The sequence below is a fragment of the Natator depressus genome, chromosome 13 (genome assembly GCF_965152275.1).
Source record: "Natator depressus isolate rNatDep1 chromosome 13, rNatDep2.hap1, whole genome shotgun sequence".
In the NCBI taxonomy this organism is placed as follows: domain Eukaryota; kingdom Metazoa; phylum Chordata; order Testudines; family Cheloniidae; genus Natator; species Natator depressus.
Window position 1 is genome coordinate 15360370 of NC_134246.1, and position 24402 is coordinate 15384771.

The window sequence follows — 24402 nt, forward strand, 5'->3', positions numbered from 1 at the left end:
ATGGAAGGAAATAATGTGCTCTGCTGTGTGCAATGAAAGATTTTCACAAACCAAGATCTAATAAGGTTGCTGAAGTAAATATAAACCCAGATACAAAATACAAAACTAACGCATAGCCGTTAATAACTAAAGAAAGAAAGAAAACTGCAGATTATCGGTGGCAGTTATTTACTTAAACGTTCTAATAACCTTGTTTTAGCTTAAAAAACTTTCCAGACACCAGTTAGCCAAAGGGACATGCAACAGATAAGGGTGGGAGGGGTTTGGTCCAGTATGGTCCAGGGGCAGTTAGAAGGACACAGCGTAACTAGTTAAGATAATTTACATACACATCCATTATTACCCCAACACTTTATACATGGACTTGACTATGACATGAAAATTCACCTTGCATGTTACCTTAGCTGTGACCCTACTATACAAACTTAAGAACTCTTTCAACGTATGTACCACTAATTATATTCTTCTTATAACGATGTAAAGTGTATAATTAGTGACCTAAGTGCTGAAGGCGCTCATAAATGTGTATGTCAGCGTTAAGGTGGCTGAAACATATAAGGTGACTTTTCAGATGTTAATATTATCATTAAACCAGATATGTGAGAAGGGGTATAAAATGTGCATAAGTTATTTCATTATTTCCAGGGGGTTTTTTTATGCTTAACGTTTTTTTTTAATGGTAACGATGACATTTCGTATTTTGCGGAAGAGTTAAGCAGCCTGAACTCTAATTTTTCTGTACGTGTTTGTGATCGTATGAAAGAAATGGATCCCTGAAAGCATAACACAGTCTGGGGTAGAAAATACTTTGCACCAAGCTCCTTGGAGATTGTGTAGAGAAAAGCATGGTATCACGCTCTCCTCTCTGAAGTGTGTAGGAGGAGTAGAAGAACTTTGCTCTTGCATATCTTAGGATATGTCATCTGGGTACGTGCCAAATTCCAGTTTCTACCTGGCTCTACTGGGCATGCACTTCCATAACCCTGCCACCACCACCTGACCCTCTTTGCCAAAAAGCTCACATCTTAGTGTGTTACCAGTGCTTTGTTGTGAAAAATATTACATGTTGACATTCAGCTAATATTTTTGAATGTGGTTTTCATGACAACAACAGAAACATTAACCAGGGATATTGCTAATTTGTGTATTTTTAATATATTTTGTTTAGCTGCCCCTCCCTTGAACTCTGAATAGTTCAGACTGTTAAGTCATTTATAAGCCAAAAATAAAATAGACACTAGATCAAAATTTTTAATAGGGTATTTCCAGACAGTTAAATTATAGGATAGATTCACTTCAGACTTCCTCAAAATTTCATTCTGTACCCTAAGTATCAGTGGTGTGATTTTTGGTTCAGATCATTATCTATATTATGCCTAACAAAGAAGTGTAAATCCCACTTAAACTGAAGAATAATAGTTTTAACCATGGCACAGCTAGCAGTGCTGCCCAGTGATTCCAGGAGCTTTTTTTTTTTTAATGAGAGTGAGCTGAAATTAAGTAGCTTCTTTTTTGGGGTTCAGTCCTCTTTGATATCACAAAAAAATGTAGCCTCTCAATTTGAAGGAGGAGTGATCTGAGCATGTATGTAAAAAAAGCTGCATGTGGGATTCATGCTATGAACATTTTGCAATTTTCTGAGAATAAGCCTTCTTTTGCATGTAGTTGCTTAAGATTATGCATACTTCACAGGCTGGGAACGGTGAGGCTGCTGTGGAATAAGCCATTGCAGTTGCTGAATATTAAATCCCCTTTTAATAACATGTTCTCACTACAACATTTAAAATGCTTGGCAACCAGCAAAAGTCCCATCAAAGAAGGGTTTACTACATCTATTTAAAGGTATAAAAGAGTTTCCTTCTGTGTTCTATTCATTGATCTATAAGGGGCCTGACCTTTTCTTAGTTCTTTTCCTATTGCAATTACGTTTCCCATGAATGATTTTCCCTCCCTTCCTCCTTAACTTCACTAATTCTTGAAAGAAACTAAGTGGGATGGGCAGCTGGACACTAGCATATAATACAAGCCATTTCATTAATTTTTTAAAATATATTTGGTGAGGTAACAATAAATGAGACACTACAGTGGTCCAGTCAGAACAGAATGTATATAGAAGGAGTCATGAAACTATTTATTGTAAGGCTCAAATGTGCAGTGGGCACATTAGTAGTGATTATCTAAACTTTAAAATATGTATTTTCATAACAGTTTTTGGGAAAGAGTTAAACCATTTTGCACAGTAGGAATGGAAGCTAGCAACTTTCAGGGGCTTAATTGTTAGCCACCAGAGACCTCAGACAGTTAGGCCCCAGGTATATGAAAGTCACCAGTAGCACTAGTAATAGAGTCTTATTACCATTAATTTTAATTAATTATTTTTGGGTGAACTTACGAAAACTCCAGATACTTAGATTGTAAGCTGTTTGGTGCAAGGATTGTTTTTTGGATATGTTTCTACAGCACCTAGCATGATGGGGGCGTGGTCAATGACTGGGGCTCCGAGGTACTATCACCATACAAATAACAAGAGCGTACCACATTGACAAGGGCAGTCGAAGAGACAGTACAAGTGACTTAAAGGCTTTTAAAATGTTGCCGTGTGTTTTTAATTGAGGGCAATTTCAGCCCTATAGATGGCCATCAGCATGGGAGAGGGAGAATAAGGAGTGAAATTGAACATGGCTATACTTGAGGAATAACTGTGGCAGAACTAATTTGTCATAAGAATATTCATCAGGAAATTGTCATCTGTGCTGCGGAATGTCTCTAAATTGCTACAAAATCTAGAACTCGTGTAGTTTTTCTCTCTTCTCCCCACTGCCCCGTGGGCACAAATCTAGGCAGCTTAGTCAGAGTTAAGCATGAACTTAAGGCTATGTCAACACATGAGCCATTAAAGCAGCAGAGCTGTACCGACGCAGCTGCACCACTGTCAGATCTCTCGTGTAGCTGCTCTTTGCTGATGGGAGAGAGCTCTCCTGTCGACATAATTGAACCAACGAGCAATGGTAGCTATGTCGGTGGGAGAAGCTCTCCCACTGACATAGCGCTGTGCACACTACCACTTATGCAGGCGAAACTTGTGTTGCTCAGGGGTGTGGGTTTTTTTCACCCACTGAGCAACATAAGCTTTGCGGACATAAGTGGTAGTGTAGACATGACCTTCGTCGGTGAGACGTAAGCATGTGCTTTCCTGAATAGGGATGGATTTAAAAAGAAGCCTAGGTGCTTCCCTGAATTGGCATCATCTTATCTTCCTCTGTGCATCTTTCTCCTGCTTTGAATTCCTGCCAGTTCCTTCTCTACAGAGATCTGGATTTTCTGTTCACTTGAACAGTCTCTTATTAATGCACTTCCAAACACAACTAATTTCACCAGTCAAACATGAACTCACCAGCAAGCCATACTGCAACAGCTTCGGTATTTTGCAATTATTTGTGACTTGCAGTTTTGCTCCTGTTCACCAATTTTCTAATGCATCCTTTTGGGTAACATCTTTAAGATTCAATAAGCTGCTTTCTTGATAGCGAAAAAGGGAGAATCCTCTTTGGATCATTTCTTGTTTGGAATATAGTAGCCAAACTCCAGTACTGGTATAATAATAATTAATAATAAAAATTAATAATTTCCTTACTATAGAGGGCTGTATCCTTTATTCTGCGTAAAAGAGAAATTATTACTGAGCCTATTTTGCCTTTTTTTAATGGGTTGCTGCTGTTACCTCTTTAAGCCCATAAATATTTTAGTTAAAAATCAGCAAACTTCTAGAAAGTTTAAGTAATGTTTTACAGGACAGTTGTTTGGATTGTAATGGTCAACAGTCACATTTCAAAACCTACAGGACCACTTTTGTTTTAAAATCTGCAGGCTGAGTTTCTGCTTGATAGAGAGCTAGGTCTTTGCTTACAATTCCAGGATTGTTCTTGTTTTCTCTCACTTTTTTTCCCTTCCCTGGGCAACAGAGCATAATAGAGAAACTACACAAATAGTAAGAAATGTGAAAAGAACTCCTACCGAGGGGGTGCTCCTTAAGATACAGATCACTGGCAATTACCAGCCATATAAAAACAATATTTTCCCAACCCCTCTCTGCCGTGCTCCACAGTTTATATAGTGTTAGGCTGTATAAGACAAAAGCTTAATGGAATGGCTCAAAACAAACTATTTCTGATTCTAGGGTGCATTTGACTTGTTTTCATAAACATTTGGCTTCAACTTTTAATTACGAATGAAGAGTATTTTGATCTCTGCTGTGATAAAGGCTGTGGAAATCCCACATAAAATCTCCATAGAGGCCCTTATATGGTAGAAAGAGACATTTCGTCTTGCTGGTATGTTTGACGTTTTAAATAATCTGCATAATGGTGAGTTTATCACACTGAGGATCTGGTGGAAATTCAAAAACCCATAGCTGTGTGATGAAGTGAAATATTTCCACACTAGAATGCACGTTTTCTGTCTTTTGTCAGACACAAATAGCATGTTTCAGGGCACATCAAAAGCTAATATCAAGGAACTTGAGGGAATGATATTTGTTTTTGTATACAAGAAGGGGCATACACATTCCTTTGTTTCAGGAAAATGGAACAAGTCCTGTCTCACGCTTTAAGAATGAAACCAATACCATGTAAAGAAAACACCACCCTCATGTAACTTAATGGAGCAGAATTTTATGATCTGAATTTTGTGTTTAAGCATTTTAAGGAACTTCAGAAAATGGAGGCCTTAAAACATAACATTTGAAGTATTTTTAGTTAATCCTTGTTAAATCTGAATTGTTTTAAAAATGTACATTGCTGCTTGTCAAAGAACAGTACTGTTTCATGCATTTATAAAAGTGTCCGTATTTTATCTTCTTATCCTTTACATTAGTAGAAAAATACTGAGAATGATATTGAAGCATTTGTGTTATTGGCTATTTCAAATGTGCATAAGCAAATTCCAGTATTCAGTAGCTGATTTAAAAAAACAAAACAAAAAAAAAACCCAAAAAACTATAGAATTCCCAAGATTAAAATAAAATCTAATTTTAGTAAATTGCTTTATGGGAGTCCTGACTGAAAGGAAACATCTGGTCCTGTCTTCTTAGTGTGACATACGGTGTTTCCCATAAGATGTCATCCATGAGGGGCCATGAATTTGGTTGGTAAAGAAAATTAGCTTTGCTAGTTAAAAGGGAGGGGGTGTATCTCACGCAACAGGCTTCTTTAGAGAGTGCAGATCGGTTAGAAAGATATTTCTGTCATCTGTCCCTTTTTTCCTTAAAAGTGCCAACATTGAGATGCTTATGGGATGAGACCATGAATAATGACCAAGGTGTATTTACTTGTAGCAGATTTATTGTAATTTCCCAGATGCTGATGTATGAGGGTCTGTAAAGCTTTTTATGCATGTAATGGAAGTTACAAGGTGGTGATGTCCAGGGGGTTTCAAACTTTTTCCTAGTGTGAACCGTATTTTAATTCAGCCTGTCTCATTAACACTTCCTCTCCATTTGCAATGCCACAGACCATTTCCCCTCATACTCATGATTGCCTAACAGCCCTGTGGCTCGCATGGAAAAGTGATGCTAGGAGAGTATGTCAAGTATTTTAAATGACTTGGAGTTAAATTTAGAAGCTGGAAATGAGGGGCCAGCACACTCTGACCACCCAGTTTTCCACATACCCCACTCAGTGCTCTGTGCACCATGGTTTGGGAACCTCTGTGGCTATGAGGAAGGAGTGCTTAGGGCTTCTTTCCCTGTACAGTAGAATATTCACCAGTGTTCTCTATTATTCCATGAATGACAATATGAGGAGGAAAGAGATGTAACCTGCCAGACCATTTTAGTGTCATAATGTATTGTGTTGTATAGGACATACAGAAGAGGGCTAGAAATGATGGTTTTGAAGTGCTGCATTCCCTTTAAGCCTCTCCATGGAAGGTAATGGACTCTAATCCCTTGGTATGCTGCCTGCCCTGCTAGCTATGGATTCAGTAGCCCAATAGTCATTTTTTTATCTTAGTTCACTAAATTCTCATGAGCCAAAGCTCAAGATCTGTGAAGACCTACAAGATATTTGTAAATGGACCTTGACTGCTTATAATTTGTAGTAATAATTAAAGCAGGTAAGGAAGTCTGTGTTTATTAGCAGCAGTGATGAGGCATGTTGTTCAGGACACAGTGTATCACCAAAGCAGCAGGCTGCCCAGGAGCTTAGAATGGCTTTCATTGTTAATTTGGAGCAGAAACACTGAAGCATATCCTGAGAGGGATGCTAATGAAGGGACTGCCAGTAGTAAAATCCTAGTGACCTTTGTGCTTTGTGCTAATTTCCCCTCCTTTTTTTTTTCACCCCCTTTCTGAGCTGGTAGCTGGCCCGTTAGCCAATGAATTGCAAATTACAGTAGGACTGTTGTCCATGCTGGGGTTCTGCCTGGCATGAACTCCCACGAGTCTCCCCCCTTCTACTCAAACCACAACAGATTAAAGAGGCTTTTGTTGAGTATAGCAGGCAGCCACATAAAGCAGAGTTCAAATTAACTGATAATAAATCACTAGTCACCATGAGAAGCCAAATCTAGAACTGGCTAATGATTTAAAATTACTAGCCAATTGTTAAATTAATTCTCTGGTTTAAAACGACCGGTAAAAATGCTTGAAAACTGCAAGGGAATATATGTTTACACGTTCTTGTGAGGGGGCATATCTTACCATGTTTATTCAGACAAAGCTCTCGTTGACATAAAGGAATGACTGTAGAAGTGGGCCATCTATAAGGTTGTAATACAAAAAGGAAATTAACCGTGAGTTAAGGTTGACGTATCTGTTTAAATTATTGTGGTCAGGTATTATATTGAAGATGTAAGCCTCCATTTTCCACCGACGTTGCTGAAAAGAAACACCGGAAATTCGTAGCTCCTTGTTACATTCTCATTGTTACACCACAGTCTGCCTAACAAGTTTTGAAAGCATTTTTAAACTCATGGATGCTAAGCACTATAAAAATAATGGAATGACTTCACCCTGCTGGGTCATCACTGGGGATTGAACCTCGGATCTCCAACACCAAAGCATAGGCCTCTATCACTTTAACTAAAGCATCAGGTAGAAGTAGTATGGACCAGCTCTGTATGTTATAGAATTGTTATTGGCCACCTCCAAAATAACAAATTTTAAAGTATTCCCAAACAGTTTCCAGTATAGCTTTGATGGACCTTTAGCTAAAGATCCTGCTCAGCTGTGTGTATTTATACTGTATCTTTTGCTGAAAAGGTTGTAACTTACTGAAGTTTGTTTCACTTCTGCAGGAACCATGAAGGTGAAGAGTTCTAGTATCCAAGTAGGGGACCTTATCATTGTTGAAAAGGTTTGTGTGGATTTGTATTAATTGTGTGTATGTGGGGGTGAGGGGATTAGTTTGTAAAATACTTTTCTTGCACAATCAATATGTATATTTCACTAAAATCTGTCATGTCAGTGTTTTTTTACAAAGGCTAAAATTTTAGTGATGATCTTTAATCATCTCTCCTAGTAATATTCCCTTTTCCATAATTTTATACTGTATTAAATAATTCTCAGTAAGTTCCTAGAAATTGGAACAAATTTCTCTGTGGAAGCCTATGATCTGAGGTTTCCACTTACCTCTGCGTGACGAGATAAAAACCCCACAGGGTCCTACAATCTGTAGTAGGCCAAATTCTTGATCCAAGTGCATGAACAAAATGTGCACGTGCAAATGCTTGTGACTGAGTGTTTGGATACACGAAGACCCACTTGCCCGGAACAGATACCTACATTGCATGTTCAAATACATTATCCCTCTATGAAGCTTGATGGAGAGTCTCTTGCACAATATTATAAGTATCTGTAGCTGACTGGTAGTTGAAAACCTAGAAAACTATGTGCTTTATATGACCTCGGATGACCCTGTATCAACTTGCCCCTTTGTTCAGAGGATGGTTTGCACGGACTTCCACTTTCTGTTTCTGCAGATGTCTATCCACAGTAATATAACAAACAACTTGTACAGATAAGGGGTAAACAGAACCTGTATAGAAAAAAGCACATGCCTGTGTCTTTTAACTAGCATAGGCCTTCTTGGAAGGAAACCAGTACAGGCTTTAAGCTCCTAATGCTGGATTGTTTGAGACGCTCCAGAGCTAATGGATGAGTTCTTTGAAAACCTAGAGCCTGAGCCAGCTCCCATTGAAATTGTTGGGAGCGGGCTCCTAATGCCTTTGTCTTTGGATTTCTACAGTGAGCTAGCACAGGTAGAGGGAAGAGATCCTGTTTTGGAATTCAAAATAAAATAAATCCTGAACCCCAACTGGACAAAGAATTAAATATTATTTTTGAAAAAACCTTAGTTTTATGCCACGGGATGCAAGGGTACATGAATGTGCATACAGCTATGCGCGGTAACAGCCTTTCTTTTTGTAACAGAACCAGCGGGTCCCTGCTGACATGATCTTCCTGAGGACGTCAGAGAAGAATGGTAAACATCTGGAACTAATTATGAAAATAACCATTAACCTTTCACTGGTTATTTGGAAAAAATAATCATTTGAAAATGTAACACAAATGATACAGTTTTAGAGTTAGGGAAGAAGACGGCCGCAAACACTTGATGGATTGGCTATTTTGTGTTGTTTTTTTTGTTATATTCTGATGGTTTTTGAAAATTAAAGACAGTTGACCTTTAGGTTGAGTCATAGTTAGTGAAATCACACAATTGCTTTCATTACATGGAGAATTAGCTATATGGTTAGAATTGCCATTCAGCTTTGTCCTGCTGAAACGCAGGATAGTTTGGGTAAATGTTTAATCAGGGGGCTTAGAAAATAGGTTGACTATGTCTTACAGATCGAGTACACTGATTTGCTGTATTCAGTCCTATAAAAGGAAAGGAGTGCTTGACTCCTCAAAAATAACATGGCTTCCATGCCTTAGGGACCCCCATTGTGTGTCTGTAATATGGTTTATTAAATGAACAGTTGCCAGGAGCACTATTCTTTTAAAACATTCATATTCGTTTCTCTTTGTGTCCATTGAAATTGTTACCAGTCTCATAGCATTTGTAACTCAAAACAGCCTTTACATACATAAGGTAGTATATGCCTTACCTGTCATCCAGCACTGTATCCAAGTGTCTCTAACTAGCTATTATATGTGTTTTAGCCTCTTAAAATTATATTTATTTATTTTTTACTTTGATTTGTTCCCTTCATATAACTTACTTGAAAGTTTGGTTGGTTTGTTTGTTTGTTTTTTTCCTTAGTCTCGGCTTATTTAAATAGCTGGAGTCTCAAGAAACTTTTCATTTAAATTTCTCATAAAGGTTACTCTTAATCAGCTGTTGTTTTCATAGGAAGAAATGTGTCCTATCTCAGGAACTAATTCCATGAACCATATATGTACTTACAATAGAATTAAAAAGACCATTAACAAATGTTGAACATCCACAGGATCTTGCTTCCTCCGGACTGATCAGCTAGATGGTGAGACAGACTGGAAGCTGCGGCTGCCAGTTGCCTGCACTCAGAGATTACCCACCGCTTCTGTAAGTAGTTTCCTAGTAAAAGACTTTTTTGAATTAACTGTTTATCAGTGTGTCATGAACAATTGAAAGTGTACGTAATCGTACGTAATCTGCCAAAAGCGAAAAATGTGTGTTCTGTCTGGCTTTCACAGAAGGCAAAATAATTGCCATTTTGGAATCAGAATTGAAGACTTTGAAAATTATTTGCACACTTGATCCTCCTGCCAATATTTGTACTGAGGGGAAAAAATCCATTCTTCCACAAGATCATGGTTTCTTGATATTTTGTTTGGTTGTTTTTTTTCTGTATTTGTGGGGGGAGGAGTGGAGGGGGAAGGATTGAATGTCATTTTTATTATTCCAGTTCTCACTTCACAGCTGGGTAGGGCTCTGGGATTTTGAAAAATGGAGGAAACCGACAAATTAAAGTATAAGTAGTGGTATATAGACTGTGTTTTGTTCAAGAGACGATAAAGTGGTATTGGAAGAGAGAGATTTGGATATGAATGGCATTCACCTAACTTCTTATTTGAAATGTACTCTTAGTAACCCATTGATCTATGGTTAAAATACACCCCATAAGGTGTACAGTAACCACTTCTGCAGCATGAAGTATTTATCTCAACATGCCTTATGCAGTTTTGAGGCAAATTTGGCAGCTGAAGAGGAATGACAATTAGAACTTCTTTTTGCCAGGGAAGAGAGAATAGCAGAAGACTTCATGAATTCAACTGGGTACTTCAACAGACAGGTTAATATTGTTTCGATACTATAGCGATGGATCCCTATGGAAAACTTAAATAGAGTTACTGAGCTAGCATCCAAAGAACTGCCTTGAAATAGGAGCCAATCAAATGGGGCATGGTATACATGAAAGTCATCTACCAGTAATTTATTATAGAAAGGTTCATTTCCTTGATGACAGTGCACTTCCTGCTTTCTCAAATACTCCCCTTTCTGTTATTGAACTCTACTGCAGTGGTTCTCAAACTAGGGGCGCCGCTTGTTCAGGGAAAGCCCCTGGTGGGCCAGGCTGGTTTGTTTACCTGCCGCGTCCACAGGTTCAGCTGATCGCGGTTCCCACTGGCCGCGGTTCGCTGCTCCAGGCCAATGGGGGCTGCGGGAAGTGCTGAGGGATGTGCAGGCCGCCCTTCCCGCAGCCCCCATTGGCCTGGAGTGGCAAACCGCGGCTCCCACTGGCCATGATCGGCTGAACCTGTGGACACAGCAGGTAAATGAACCAGCCCAGCCTGTCAAGGGCTTTCCCTGAACAAGCAGCACTCCTAGTTTGAGAGCCACTGCTCTACTGTACTACAAGAGAACAAATCATGTGACCTTACAATGGAACTTTTCCTGCCACTTAAGCAATTGATTGCCTTCATAAAAGGAGGGTTAGAGCATGGTTATTCCTCTTTGCCATTTGAACTAAGTATATAACCATTGAATGCTATGTGTCTTCCCAAATCCTGCAGAACTCTGTGTGTTATAAGAAACAAAACAAGTCAGCTGAGTGTGCCTCTGTTTTGCCAACTCTTACTGTGGCAACACCATTCTAGTGAAGCTATTGTAATGATTCTACGCTGTCTTCATCAGCTGAGAGATTTTCTGTATGAGTACATTGAGTGTCTTTTTTTGATTTGCTTAAAGAAATGTTATTCATAAAATAATTGGAGGCTTAAAGGCTTTATATATTGTGGGATAATCGTGTTTTAACTGCTGCCATAACATGTCTATTCTTTAGGACCTTCTTCAAATCCGATCCTATGTGTATGCAGAAGAGCCCAATATTGACATACATAATTTTGTGGGGACCTTCACCAGAGTAAGTCTACTCATATGTTTTAAGCATTGTATATAAGCGTTTGCCACACAGACCTTTTGAATAGCATTTTGGTTCTTGGAAGTGACTTTAAATTGCTTCACGAGAAATGCTGAAATGTTGCTTTGCCCTATACAAATATACTAAAGTCAAATAGGTTAATAGGGATCCTTCTCTCTTCTAAATAATATGCATCCGTGTGTTAAATAAAATCTAAAGCTTTATAATTCATTAAGAGTTTGCCTTAGAAACAAAAGACAGCAGGACACTCAGCATTAAGGGTCTTATCCAGATGGAATTAGTTGTAGCCATTTGGGTCCAACATGGTGCTGCAAAATAAGCTCACCTGTTCAGAAGGGAGGCTGGCCCACCACACAAGTGGTCAAAGACTGAAAAAAGACTGAAAAAAGGTCAAAGACTGAAAAAAAAGAGCTGTGTGGGGGCAGAAGACTTTAGGTAAATAAGCCAATGGCCATCAACTCCTATTCTGGATTGGTTGGTTCTCCCCTCTCAGGGACAGTCGGTGGGAGTTAATGTGGCAGTCTGTAAGAGTTAATGTGGCCTAATACATGTGCACCTCCAATAGTCTGTTCTGGCCCTAGGTCCCTGAGAATGTAACATTTTAAAAAAATTAAGCTGTCTGTTACTCTGGGGGGTGGGGGAAATGGAGAGAAGAGATGCAATGGGTGTTTGGGCCCAAAACTTCTTCCACTGCTCCCTGGAGAAAGGGGATTGTGATGAATGCATGTTATATATGGATTCCTTACTTTTAAGACCCCCTTCCCCTCCTGCTTGAAGGAGCATGGGCAGCTTGGTAAAAGCCCTGAGACTTTTTAGGCCATTTTCTGAATTGCTTGCCAACATTTGTTTGTTTTAAAGTGATAAACTGTGATCTCACCATCCTATAGCTGCTGAGGAGATCCCTTGATTGGCTTTACAGGATGTAGTACTTTCATGGAATAAGGAGCAGCTTGGGCAGCTGCTGAGCCTGGGAGGTTTGTAGATCCCCTTGGAGTATCCAGATAGAGAAGCAATTTTATGTTAGCTGTAAAAAGGCCTTAATTCACCCAGCACACTGTAATGCAAAGATAAAGCATGCTCCTAATCCCTGAAAAAAGGACACTGAATCTAGCATACTGATCACTCTGTGTCATTTACTGGCATGGTTCAGATTATTTATTTAGCTTTCCAGGCATTTCTGAGAGGCTTAAACTGCAAAAGGAGAAATTTCACTGATACCTTTCAGTAAAAGACAGATAAATGTTAGTCATTTGCATGAGTGAGTGGATCGTGTTGGAAAAACATACCCAATGTCGTGGTTCCTGAATCAGAGTTCAGTTGAAGATTTCAAATCACTTTCAAATAGTTATAAGAAACAAGCCACAGCTCTTCTAACTTGGAGAGGGGCTGCCTGTTCAGGAAAAGGCATAACAGCAGGTTTCCCCTGCCCCCACCCTTTCATCCCACTGTGAAATGCCTGTGTTTCTAGCCCAACCAGGAGGATCTGATGGTTAAGATTTTAGGATTTTCATAAGCTTAGGATGTTTTCCCTCCTTTGCCTCTCTCTGTGTCATGAATGCATCTAGTAAGCCGTTTGAATGCTGTTTGTGTATCCGTTCTAGGAAGACAGTGACCCTCCAGTGAATGAAAGCTTAAGCATAGAAAACACCCTCTGGGCCAGCACAGTGATTGCATCAGGTAAGATGGAAGCACGTATAATTTTTTTGAGGAGTATGTTAGCAATTTTTAAAAATCCTTTTGTAATTTGGAATAATCATCTCTGTCAGAGAATTTAGTGATTTGGAATGAAGTTTACCACTTGTCCTAACATCTCAGGGGAGCTGAGCTGACATCTAATTACCTCTTGGACATTTATAGATGAGAAGGAACTGGAATTCCAGGGGCCTTTGGGCGCTTCTTAAGCGTCTGCTACCAGAATAGCACTTAATTGCTACGTTGACATTCTAATCTGTAACAGAAATGGTGTCAAATAGAGTCTAGTAATAGAAGCTAACATAAAAGATCTTCAGGTAAATGCTTCCACTAGGTTATGGTTCTATAAATAAAAAGCATTCTGTGATACATTTTGGGTTGTTACATACACACACTAAAGTTGCTAGGAATGAGAGGAGTCAATGTTCTCTTCTGAATGCTTGTCTGGAGAAAAGGCTCATTCTTTCACTAGCTAAGGTGCCCTTAAGTAACAAGAGAGTGTCAGAAGAAGAGTGAAATTCTGCAGTGCAGTTTGAGGATTGAAGTTTTTGAGTTTTTAGAGGTTTCACTTTATGGTTTGAGACACTTCACAAAGTGACTGATGGGAAAGAATATGAACTTCAGAAAGTTTCTCTTTGTAATGGAACAGTCGAAACACCTCCTCTTCCCCTCCCCCCCAACGTTTTATTAACAGAGAAAGGTAGGTGCGTTTCATTTCTGCAATGTTTCCATCCAATTCTCCTGCTCCTTCTCTTTAAAACATGCTAAAATTTAATATATGTTGTAACAGTGATATGTCGAAAGGTAATTAAATATAGCTGTCCAAATGTAGTACTGTAGAGTAAATCTTATTTATAGTTCAGTAATTGTCAACTGATTGGCAACTAACCTTCCCCACCACCCCCGATGCAAACACACAAGTACTAGTGCAGGCAGCTTCAAATATCAAATAGACTGTTCAGAGCACATTTTCAATTCAGTCCATCTCCTAAACCAAATAAGAAGACAAAGAGGCAGGAAAGCCATTGTTCTAGTAACTCTTGCCTCTTCAGATATGTGTTTCTATTCCAACTTATTTATTTTGTGTGCTAGATAATTTAAACTGGAACTCTTAATCAATTCATATAGTCTTCTGAAGTCTTTCCTGATCTGTTAATGGCTCTATATTTGTATGACATGACCAGACTCAGAGTGAAATTATGTCCCCATGGAAATCAATGGCAAAAGTCCTTTTGACTTCAGTGGGGCCAGGGTTTTACCCTCAGTGTGTCTAGAGAGTATTATGCTCTTCCCATTCTGTGCCATCAGATGTGCTTATATGCACATGGGCTGTCATGTTTAGGCACTTATACTATGGTGGGAGAAACTGCATGCATTCAGATCTACCCGATAAGCTTATTATTTACAGTAGCTCCCAGAAGCCCCTATCAGGATTGATGCTCCATTGTTCTATCTGCTGTACAAAAAGATACAAAGACTTTTCCTCTACCTAAAGAGCTTACAATTTGAGCCCAATCTGTCACTCATGCCTGTGAGCAAAGTTACTTGTGTACACATGTGTTTGTGGGAACAGTCCAGAAGAATGGCATTTTAAAATATTTTAATAGCTGTTTAAATAGTTTATACAATGTGGTCTATTTCAAATATCCATAAAACAATTAGGAGCAAGTACCCAGTGAAAATTGCCCTTCAAACTTTTTTCTGCTCAGAAAAATTAATAGGCCTTTTCCATCCCCTAATAGGCTTTCCCCCTATTTTAACTTCTGTGATTCTACACGGAACAGTTTCCCTATCTCTTTAGTAGAATAAATAATACACATGCCATTGGGGGCAGCACTGAGTTAAAGCAGAGCTTTGCAGCAGGTCCATCTGCTGCTGCGGTAGGAGCGAGTCTGACTCCACTTGCTGTTTGCTGTCAGATTTGGAGTAGCCTGCCATCTGCTGATCTGAATTAGTGTGCTTGCCACATTCTGTCCTCTGGCTCCGGAGACTTATTTTTAAAGAATGCTTCCCGGGATATTTTTAGTTTGAATTAGTTTTACATCTTAAGTTTTATTTAAAAATAATATGTTTGCAGCCTTCTGAAACATTGGTTAGTAATGGGCATGGTGGGAATTAAAGCAAGGTATTAAAACCGCAATGTTTGTTAGTCTCCAAGGTGCCACAAGTACTCCTTTTCTTTTTGCGGATACAGACTAACCCGGCTGCTACTCGGAAACCTGTCAATGGGTTTAGAGCAACTAAAAGAATCTGGTTTCTAAGAGGCATACACTCACTGTTAGCCCTTTTGAAATGGCTCAGTGTATTACTTATTTTAGCATTAAAATATATTTGCCACCTCCCAGCAGCTCCATCTGTTCCTTCATAGTAGGAATTAGTATGATTCTGTCTCTTCCTGAGAATAGGCAGGCGTATGTCTAGTTTAACATTCACGATATAGTTTTAAAGTTACGTAATACATTTATTTAGTTCATGTGATTATGCCTAGCTCTGACTGGTCCCAATGACTGTAACAGCCTTTCTCCGACCCTTTGCCTCTCTGTTAATATTGTAAACTGTTCAGGCCAGTGATTGTTTCTTAACATGTGTTTGCACAGTGCCTAGCACAATGGGGCCTCTAGAAAGCTACAATATTACTGGAATTTTTCCATTGACTTGAATGGAGCAGGATCAAGTCCTATGTCTCCTGCTTGGATGAAACTTCACTGCTCTGCTTATAGCAACTTCATGCAGTTTTCTTTCTCAGTTATAAAATTCTGATAAAAGAACTTACAAACCACAGCACTGACTAAAAATTTAATTTTCCAAACGTTTGATAAAACTTGGGTCTTCTGCCTATCCAAATCTAGTGAAGACTTTTCAAATGGATTTTTTTTTAAACCAAACCCAATGAATTCAGTTTAATGAGCTCTTAATTTAAGAAAGTTATTGGTCTTTCTGACTCTGCTGCTAGCCTGAATTGTCTTCCAGATGTCAGTTATTTTACAAAGAAGAAAAAACCCCTCGGATTCACATGCATTGTGGATCTGTCTGTGTGCAAATGGAATGCTAATTCTTAAAAGATGAGCTGGGGTAGTAGAAAGGAAATGTACCTGGCATCTTTTGCACAGTTGCACAGAAGAAAGATCAAACTAAGCTGTATAGTTTAATCAGGAATATTTGTCACTACAAATATACAGATTCATGGCCTGGGTAATTCATCCATACAGTGTAGTAGGAAGGCCATCAAAAGAATATTGCGCTAACTATTGCAGATCAGCTTAGCCTTCTTTATTATGATGCTCCTGTTATTGAAGTTGCAAAGTTGTGTGTGGTGAATGTCTTATTGCATGCCCTGTATGGAACATGGTGTTGTGATAATCATTCTGTCATCCGTAGTCTGTTACATTCCACACAGCCCTTAGCACAGTGGTCCCCAAACTTTTTACCTCGCGCCCCCCGTTAACCCTGTCCGTGCCCTCCGCCTACCCCGGAGCCAGTGCTGGGAGCGGGGCCAGGGCTCTGAGAGGTGGGGACACCGACAGAGGTAAGGGGGCCGACGCTGGAGCCACACCTAGGGGGCGGGGCCAGGGGTCGAGGCTGACATCCAGGGTTTCGGGTGCAAGGCCAGCAGTAAGGGCTGGCAACCGGGTCCCGGGCATGAGGCTGGCAGCAGGGGCTGACAGCCGGGGTCCCAGGCCGGCAGCCAGAGCCAAGGCCAGGAGCAGAGTTGGGTGGTGCGCCCCCCCCCGCTCCCCCCATTCGAGGCTGGCCTGGGCCCCAGCTGCGTCCCCCTGAATATTTCTCTGGGCCCCACGGTTTGGGGACCTCTGCCTTAGCACTACAAAGTAAGTCTTGGACAAGCAGCACACTGAGGGAGAGAACCACATTGGAGTCATGGATTTGCATGAATGTCCTCTGTGATTCTAACATGTACAAAATATCTTTAAAAATATAGGCCCTAACAGCTGTTTATATGCCCTGCACAACTTGTTTGTGCAGGTATATGAACGTGTGAGAAGATTATCAAGGTGAATATATATCTATAGGTGCATAAATTTATCATTAAATCTGTTACCTTATTACTTGCCCTGTGAGAGAGGCATAATTCTGCAACCTTTATGAGACAGAAAGAGGAAGCCATCAAGGCTCATGGTCACGTGTCGAACACATTGGATTGCACAGTCCTGTTTCACTGAAATTGCCATCAGGGCTACAGTGACTTCAGACTTGTGAAGTGCACCAGTTAAAGATGCTCGAGTGCTTCTAGGGCCAGAATTAAAATGTAACTGCATGCATTTGATCAACATTCTCCCAAAATTATGGAAGCACTAACTGGATATGTGTGCTTGCGGTGTCTGTCCTACTAAGTATTCCATCACCCACAGGAGCTTAGTGCTGGGGTAGAAATGTGCAATGCTGACATGTTGCAAAATGTATGCAATACTGACATTCTGCAACTAGATAACCACGTTGCTGTTTAAATGCTGTATTATATTTCCATTAGCTAGCAGTGATGGCCACTAGAATGAAGGGGCTGTTTTATGCTTTTCGAGGACAACAGTAAGGCTTAAACAGTTTGTAGCCGGCAACCTAAGCAACAGTACAACTTTATGGTGGCAATTGGTGGTGGTGAACTGAAACCCCTGCTTTTCAACTCCTTTGATTGCAACAGGGTGGGAATTCACACCAAGAGTTTAAGGGAGGAAAATGGGAGAAGGGGGTATCTTATCCTTTTAGGCACTATAGTAGATTAATTTATGTTGCGTTATCTAAAGGTTAATTGCACAGACGATAATTAAGAGTGCTGTGTCCAGCTTCAAGCATTGGCATTTGTAGGAGGGAGATATTCTGAATATAAAAATCAGCCTCCATTTCTCCACCCCTCCAATTTATATCCCATGTATTTGAATCAGTTGATTTGATTTTTTTTTTTTTGTTTTTTGGGGGGGTGCTCTCCATGCTTTCTAAAATTAATCTACTAAAAACGTGCCTGCACATTGAGTCCGTGGATAAAATAAACCTTTAAGAACAAGCATCATCCCAACCATTTTTTTTAAAAAAAGCGCCATTATTTAACCTGTTCATCCCAGAATAATATATATCGTGTTTTTTATTTCATTTAGGCACAGTTGTGGGAGTTGTTCTTTACACAGGGAGGGAACTGCGCAGTGTCATGAACACTTCAAATCCACGAAGTAAGGTACAGTGTTTAGCCGTTGGTGTACAATAGTAGACAGTTGGGCCACCATAGTACCATGGATCTCAACCTGTGGGTTGTAAACTCATTCCCACTCCTGATGTTTGACTAAGCTGATTTTCTTGGTTCTTAGTAATCAGTTCTCCTCAGATACGAGAAATAGTGTAAAATCATTACCCCAGTTCCTGTGGCACCGCCTTTGCGGCACCCATGGACTCCTTATTTCTTCTAAAGCACCATGTGAACCGAGATTATTTATGGGGTGCATCTGACGATAACTAGTTGAGGGAGAGTTAGCATACAATCACCGCATTAAAGAGGCTGAGAATCTCTGATCTATCTAGCCCAGTATTCTATCTCTTGCAGATTCATACACCCATGGGTGTAGTTTGTTGGGGGGGAGGGGGCGGGCAGAGGGGTCATTGCTCCCCCTCAAACTGCAAGCCTTGGGCAGGTGGGCAATTGCCCCTCCCCACCACACTCAGCCCCATTGGCCTGAGTGGAGCTGCCACTGCAAACTTTGCATACACCTGCTGTTTCAGAGAAAAATGAAACATTATCAATGGGGGCAACCACGTAAAGGTTCATCATGGAGATACTGTTGAGTTTCTGTCTCTTACACAGCAAACATCTAACCAAGGTGTAAACTGGGCAGCATCAGCTGAATAGTGATTTACTTCCAGTGTGCAGTTAAGGATACTCCTCATAGGTGGTCTCTTCCTGTCTTACTTTCTCAGGCCTGGTCTACAAGTGGTTTTTGGTACCAGAATAGTGATGTATGTTAGGGGTATGAATCGTTATTTATCAGTAATTATATTGGTACAACTCCTAGTGTTCACTCAGTTATAGTGGCTTGGCTTATTGTGCAGGATTAAGCTCTACTGGTATAAGTACATTTATAAATGTAAATTTATACATTTATAAGTTTATTTAAACCAGTATAACTGGATCCACGCTAGCTTTAACTATAAAGATATAATTGAAATTGTCTACACACAATGTTGTATTGTGTCCCTTAGCTAAGTTTTTAGTTCTGTGGATGTTAGTGACCAGTTGCTGACGATATGAGGTGTCTCAGATCTCTTCACCCAAGTGCTAACAGAGTTGATCTCTTCTAAATACCGGTTTTTTGAAAAGGCAGTTTACATTAGAAAGTGGCAGCAGCAGGTGTGTAGCACTCCAGTGCTTGTGATACTGTCACTCCAAAGGCTTGGAAGCATGAAGGTTGAGTTGGGGAAAGTGTTGCTTTGAAATGCAAAACAGTACAGAGATTTAAATGAAGAGATGAAAATGTGTCTGGGGATGAACATCTTGGAACGGTCAGTTGATTTGAAACTAATGCTTAATCTCGCTCTTGCTGTTTTTAGTTTTGTGCGGGTCCCCACCCCTATAGTCTCTAGAGCTCTGTTTCATTTATTGCATTCATTTCTTCTGCATTGGAAATGTACGCATCAGTCCCATTAGCTCTTTGGGTGCATGCACACTTCAAGGCATGATGGCAGCTCATGCCAAATATGAGAACACTACATGGATTAATCTCTCAATTTTACACTGTGGAAAATATTTTATTTTATTTGCTTAGATTGGCCTATTTGACTTGGAAGTGAACTGCCTCACCAAAATCTTGTTTGGAGCCCTTGTGGTGGTCTCGCTTGTCATGGTGGCCCTCCAGCATTTCGCAGGCCGCTGGTATCTTCAGATCATACGATTCCTCCTCCTGTTTTCAAACATCATTCCTATTAGGTAAGCCAATCAATTAACCCTTCCCAGCAAAATGTATAGCCTTCTACTCTGCCACACTTTAACATACACATCTAGAATTTTACAATATTGGACTTTCTTGTGAGGTCTCCAGAAATGAGGGATTAGAAATGCCTATTGCAGGGACAGCCTCTCTTGCTCTACAGGCGTCCTGTTTCCCTGAAGAGAGGTGAGCAAAAATGAAGGGGGTGAGGGGAAGAAAGCAAACCACCACGATTTTTAATTTTTTTTTTAACCTCTGGTTTTTTGGTTGTTGATAATTTTGTCCCTACTTAGATGGTGTGTCCATCTTCCATTCACAGTGTGTCTTTTTTGCTTAGCAACTTTGAACTTCTCATTGCTGTCACAGGAGCTAATACATGGTTCTCCCTCAACACTTTCTTGTGCTGATCAATTCTAATATGGAAGTCTCATCCTTTTATTACAGCACTTTCCTGTGGTAGCTCATGATGTTTGTCCAAAGGTTTATAGCAAATTTATTATCCCCATTCTTTGGGGACAATCTCAGATGATATTTTTTTTTTAGCCCTTTTGTTCTTTTTTCCCCAACATAGCTTACGTGTGAACCTGGATATGGGGAAAATAGTCTACAGCTGGATGATCCGTAGGGATTCCAAAATTCCTGGGACAGTGGTTCGATCCAGCACTATTCCAGAGCAGCTCGGACGCATATCCTATTTACTTACAGACAAAACAGGTATGCAGGTAAATGAGTTATCAGGAGTTTTGGTGTAGGCAAAAGCGTGAAGGAGGTCTTTGGGTAACATTTTCTTTGAATAGTCAAATAAGTTAATATACGTTCTTCTTTGATGGGGTAGGAAAATGTAACACAGTGGTCTCCAACCTTTTTACGGACAAGATCATTTTTTGAATTTAAGTGCAACCCAGGATCTACCCCACCCCTTCCCCGTGGCCCTGCCCCTTCACCAAAGCCGTGCCCACTCCATCCCCTCCTCCCCCCCCCCCCCCAATTGCTTGCTCTCCAACGTCCTCACTCACTTTCACTGGGCTGGGGTAGGGGGTTGAGGTTCGGGAAGGGGTGGAGGCTCTGGGCTGGGGCTGACGGGTTCGGAGTGTGGGAGAGTACTCCGGGCTGGGGCAGAGTGTTGGGGTGCAGGAGGGGGTACAGGGTGCTGGCTGTGGGAGGGGGCTCAGTGCTGGGGCAGGGGTTTAGGGTGTAGGAGGGCTGGCTCTGGGAGGGGACTCAGGGCTGGGGTGCAGGCTCCTGCCAGGGGGCACTTACCTCGGGCAGCTCCTGGTTGGCGGTGCAGCAGGGCTAAGGAAGGGGCCAACGCACCCCTGAAGCCCCTGGGAGGGGTACGTGGCTCCATAGGCACTGCCCCTCTCCGCATTCACCACCCCCGTAACTCCCATTGACCACAGCTTCCTGTTCCCAGCCAATGAGAGCTGCAGGGGTGGTGTCTGCAGAGAGGGGCAGCGCTTGGAGACCCTGCCCCAGGCTGCGGGGGCATGCTGGCCACTTCTGGGAGCAGTGTGGGGCCTGCCTTAGCGGCTGCGCAGCTAGAGATCCCTATCGACTGGGAGAGTCTCCAGGATCGACCAGTCGATCGCGATCGACCAGTTGGTGACCACTGATATAACGTATCTTCTTTTCTAACCGGGATTTCCTTTTAGAAAATGTGGTTCAGTATAAACAATGTTTTGAATCTCCATGTTGTTCTCACATATAATAGAGCCCTTCCTTAACAAGGGGGTGTGCACAGAAACGGGCAAGAGACCGGGATGATTTTTCACCCCTTATGGTTTATTGTGTGTTTTTCTCACCATCACTCACTTCTGTCAGTCTTTAGTCCCTGTTCTGTGAGCTAGAGGGAATGGAATAACTTCCTTCTTCCTTTTTTTTTTTTTTTTTTTTTTTTTAAATACGCTTATTTTCAGTTTGGAGGTTGGACAGAAATATACAAAATAAAGTTCTGTTAGTTTTCTTTTTCTTTTTCCAGTTTTTCTCCCCAGAATGAAAAACTGAAAAAACTTTTTTTTTTGGCTTGAAACACAGTGTTTTGATTTGTGAAATAAAATTTACCTTTTCAAAATGAAACTTTAAATCAACATTTCCAGTTTTTGTGGCTTTTATTTATTTTGGTGACGTTTTGGTGCCTTGAAAATGCATTATTTGGCCAGCAGTAAATTTGCCAAATACATTTTGCCCAGCTCTACAGACAACCCTTCTTTAGGAACAGAAACCAGTCACCTGCCATCATTCCAGCTTTTATTGTCACAGAACCTTCACGACTCTAGTCTAGGACAACAAAAGGCCTTAGTTAATAATCAAGGGCCAGATTCTGGGATGTCATCCCAGACCCATTTAAGTCAATGGGTAAACTGAAATTGACTTCAGTGGGGTCAGGATTTCACACTGATACTCTTATCTCACTAAGTAGTAAGTTACTTGGTGAATAGTCTCATTTTAATGGAGCTCCTAGCCAAGTATTCTACCACTCCCTGCAAGAATCTACCCACAAATTATTAAGCTTGAAGCTGCACTCGTAGCTTATTATAGTAACTAGGTAAACATCTGTGCTCCCATCTCATCCTTTCTCTCTTTGTTGGGAAGAGCAGGAAATAGGGTTTGACTGGAAAATAAGTATCTGCCAGGGCTTGGACGTGGCCTATAATGCTGCTTCTGTTACAGGAACTCTCACACAGAATGAGATGGTTTTTAAACGGCTTCACCTTGGGACAGTAGCCTATGGACTGGATTCCATGGATGAAGTGCAGAGCCATATATTTAGTATATATACGCAGGTAAAATAAAGTCTGATTAACTTAACTCTTTGTTCTCAAAGCAGTGAACAGTTTGACAGGTCATTGGGCTGTTCATAAAGGGATCCTGACTACATAGCTCAAATTTTCAGTAAAACATATAGGCAGCTGAATGATTAATATGTATATATGTATAATTACCATACATACCAGCCGTGGCTGAAAAAAAAAAATCCTGACATTTCCGAGTTCTATCCAGAGATCATGAGTGAGGCTTAATTTTACTTAGAAATCACTGTCAACCCTCAGTGGCCAGGGCTCCCTACTGTCAGCCCCGCAGCCAGTGTTCCCCTGCCAATCTGGGAAGTGGGAGAGGGGACCCCACTGCAGTCCCTTCCCTTTCCCCCTCCTTTCATAAGACATCTTATGAACTGTAAGGGTGAGAAAACTACATTTCCTGACTCGTGCTCTGGCTTGTAATTTCCTTTGTCATTCTCATAAATTGGGTAAAGCTACCAAAGGACCCTAGCAGTCACTCCTGCAACTTCATGTGAAGAAAAAGTAATGACCACAGCTGTGCCTACATATATCATGAAGGGCACATCCAAAACCATCAGCACCAATCCATGAAGTATGAACACATATCCTGTTGTCCTAGATTTGGGATTCATAATTCATTACAATCCTTTACAAATCCTCTTCGCAATAGAATGCTTTGAGCCTTCAATTATTATTTGAAATTTGTTTACATTTTAGTATTTTTTTCTGTCTCTTTTAAAGGGAAATGGTCCAGTAAAAATCAGACTTAAAAAGAATTTCCTCCCCTAAAACAAGTGAAAGTACTTTTTAAAAAAAATTTTTTTTTAATCCAAACTTAGTGAAATGCAAAAGGTTGGTCAATTTAACGTTTTGGTGCATGTACTAGTGTTAGGCTCCTGGGACTGCATTGCACACATTGCGTAGAATGGTTAAATTCAATGAAAACACCTGTTCATTAAGAATTAAAATAACTAAACGTCACTCTTTATGCTAATGAGGGTCTTGATGATTTTTCATATCAAACATGTCATACCTTTTCCCCGAAAACAGGATGAATTTCTACTGCACTAGCCCAGCAGGTTTATTACCCTTGAAAAAATGTTTAACCCTTGGGAAGTCATCAGTAGTTAATGTTTTCGGTTGTCTTTTAACACTGTTTAGATTAATTGTAATTTAGTCTTCAGTAAAATGGGTTTTTTAATTTTTTTAAAATTTGTTCTTAACAAGCAGCTTTCTCTCCAACCATTAGACCCTCCTGCAGCTAGAAATAGTTTTGCAGTGGCTTATTCATGACCAGAAGTCTCGGTCTTTAGTGACTGCTCTGTTCCTCATTTGTAAAATGCGACCCTGCAGGTTCAGTCAATAGAATTTGGCAACAGATGGGTGGGTCATTGTACAATGGGGTCTTACTGTGAAACACTTGTATTTCTTTTTGGTTATGGAGTCACTTCACGTAAGACAGTGTATATGCCAAGGGACTAACATTCTCCCCAAAACAAAATGCCGAGTGCAGTAATTTGCTTCCTTACATATCACATCTCCTTACATTTTGACCTAAGGTATTTTAGAACCAACTGAATGCACAAACCTCCCAAAGTTAAAACATGAAGCATGCATTCTGCATGCAAAAAAAAGACAAAAAC

General features: G+C 40.4%; 1 protein-coding gene across 1 annotated transcript in view; it reads left to right on the top strand.

Moving 5' to 3' along the window:
* Nucleotides 1–24402, top strand: part of ATP9A (ATPase phospholipid transporting 9A (putative)) — an 85327-nt gene that overhangs the window by 20825 nt on the left and 40100 nt on the right. Inside the window, exons 5-13 of the mRNA XM_074969976.1 lie at nt 7294–7352; nt 8429–8480; nt 9451–9545; nt 11266–11346; nt 12966–13041; nt 18162–18238; nt 19818–19978; nt 20551–20693; nt 22650–22762. Of these exons, the coding sequence (XP_074826077.1) occupies nt 7294–7352; nt 8429–8480; nt 9451–9545; nt 11266–11346; nt 12966–13041; nt 18162–18238; nt 19818–19978; nt 20551–20693; nt 22650–22762 (857 nt within the window). The remainder of the gene's footprint in view (nt 1–7293; nt 7353–8428; nt 8481–9450; nt 9546–11265; nt 11347–12965; nt 13042–18161; nt 18239–19817; nt 19979–20550; nt 20694–22649; nt 22763–24402) is intronic.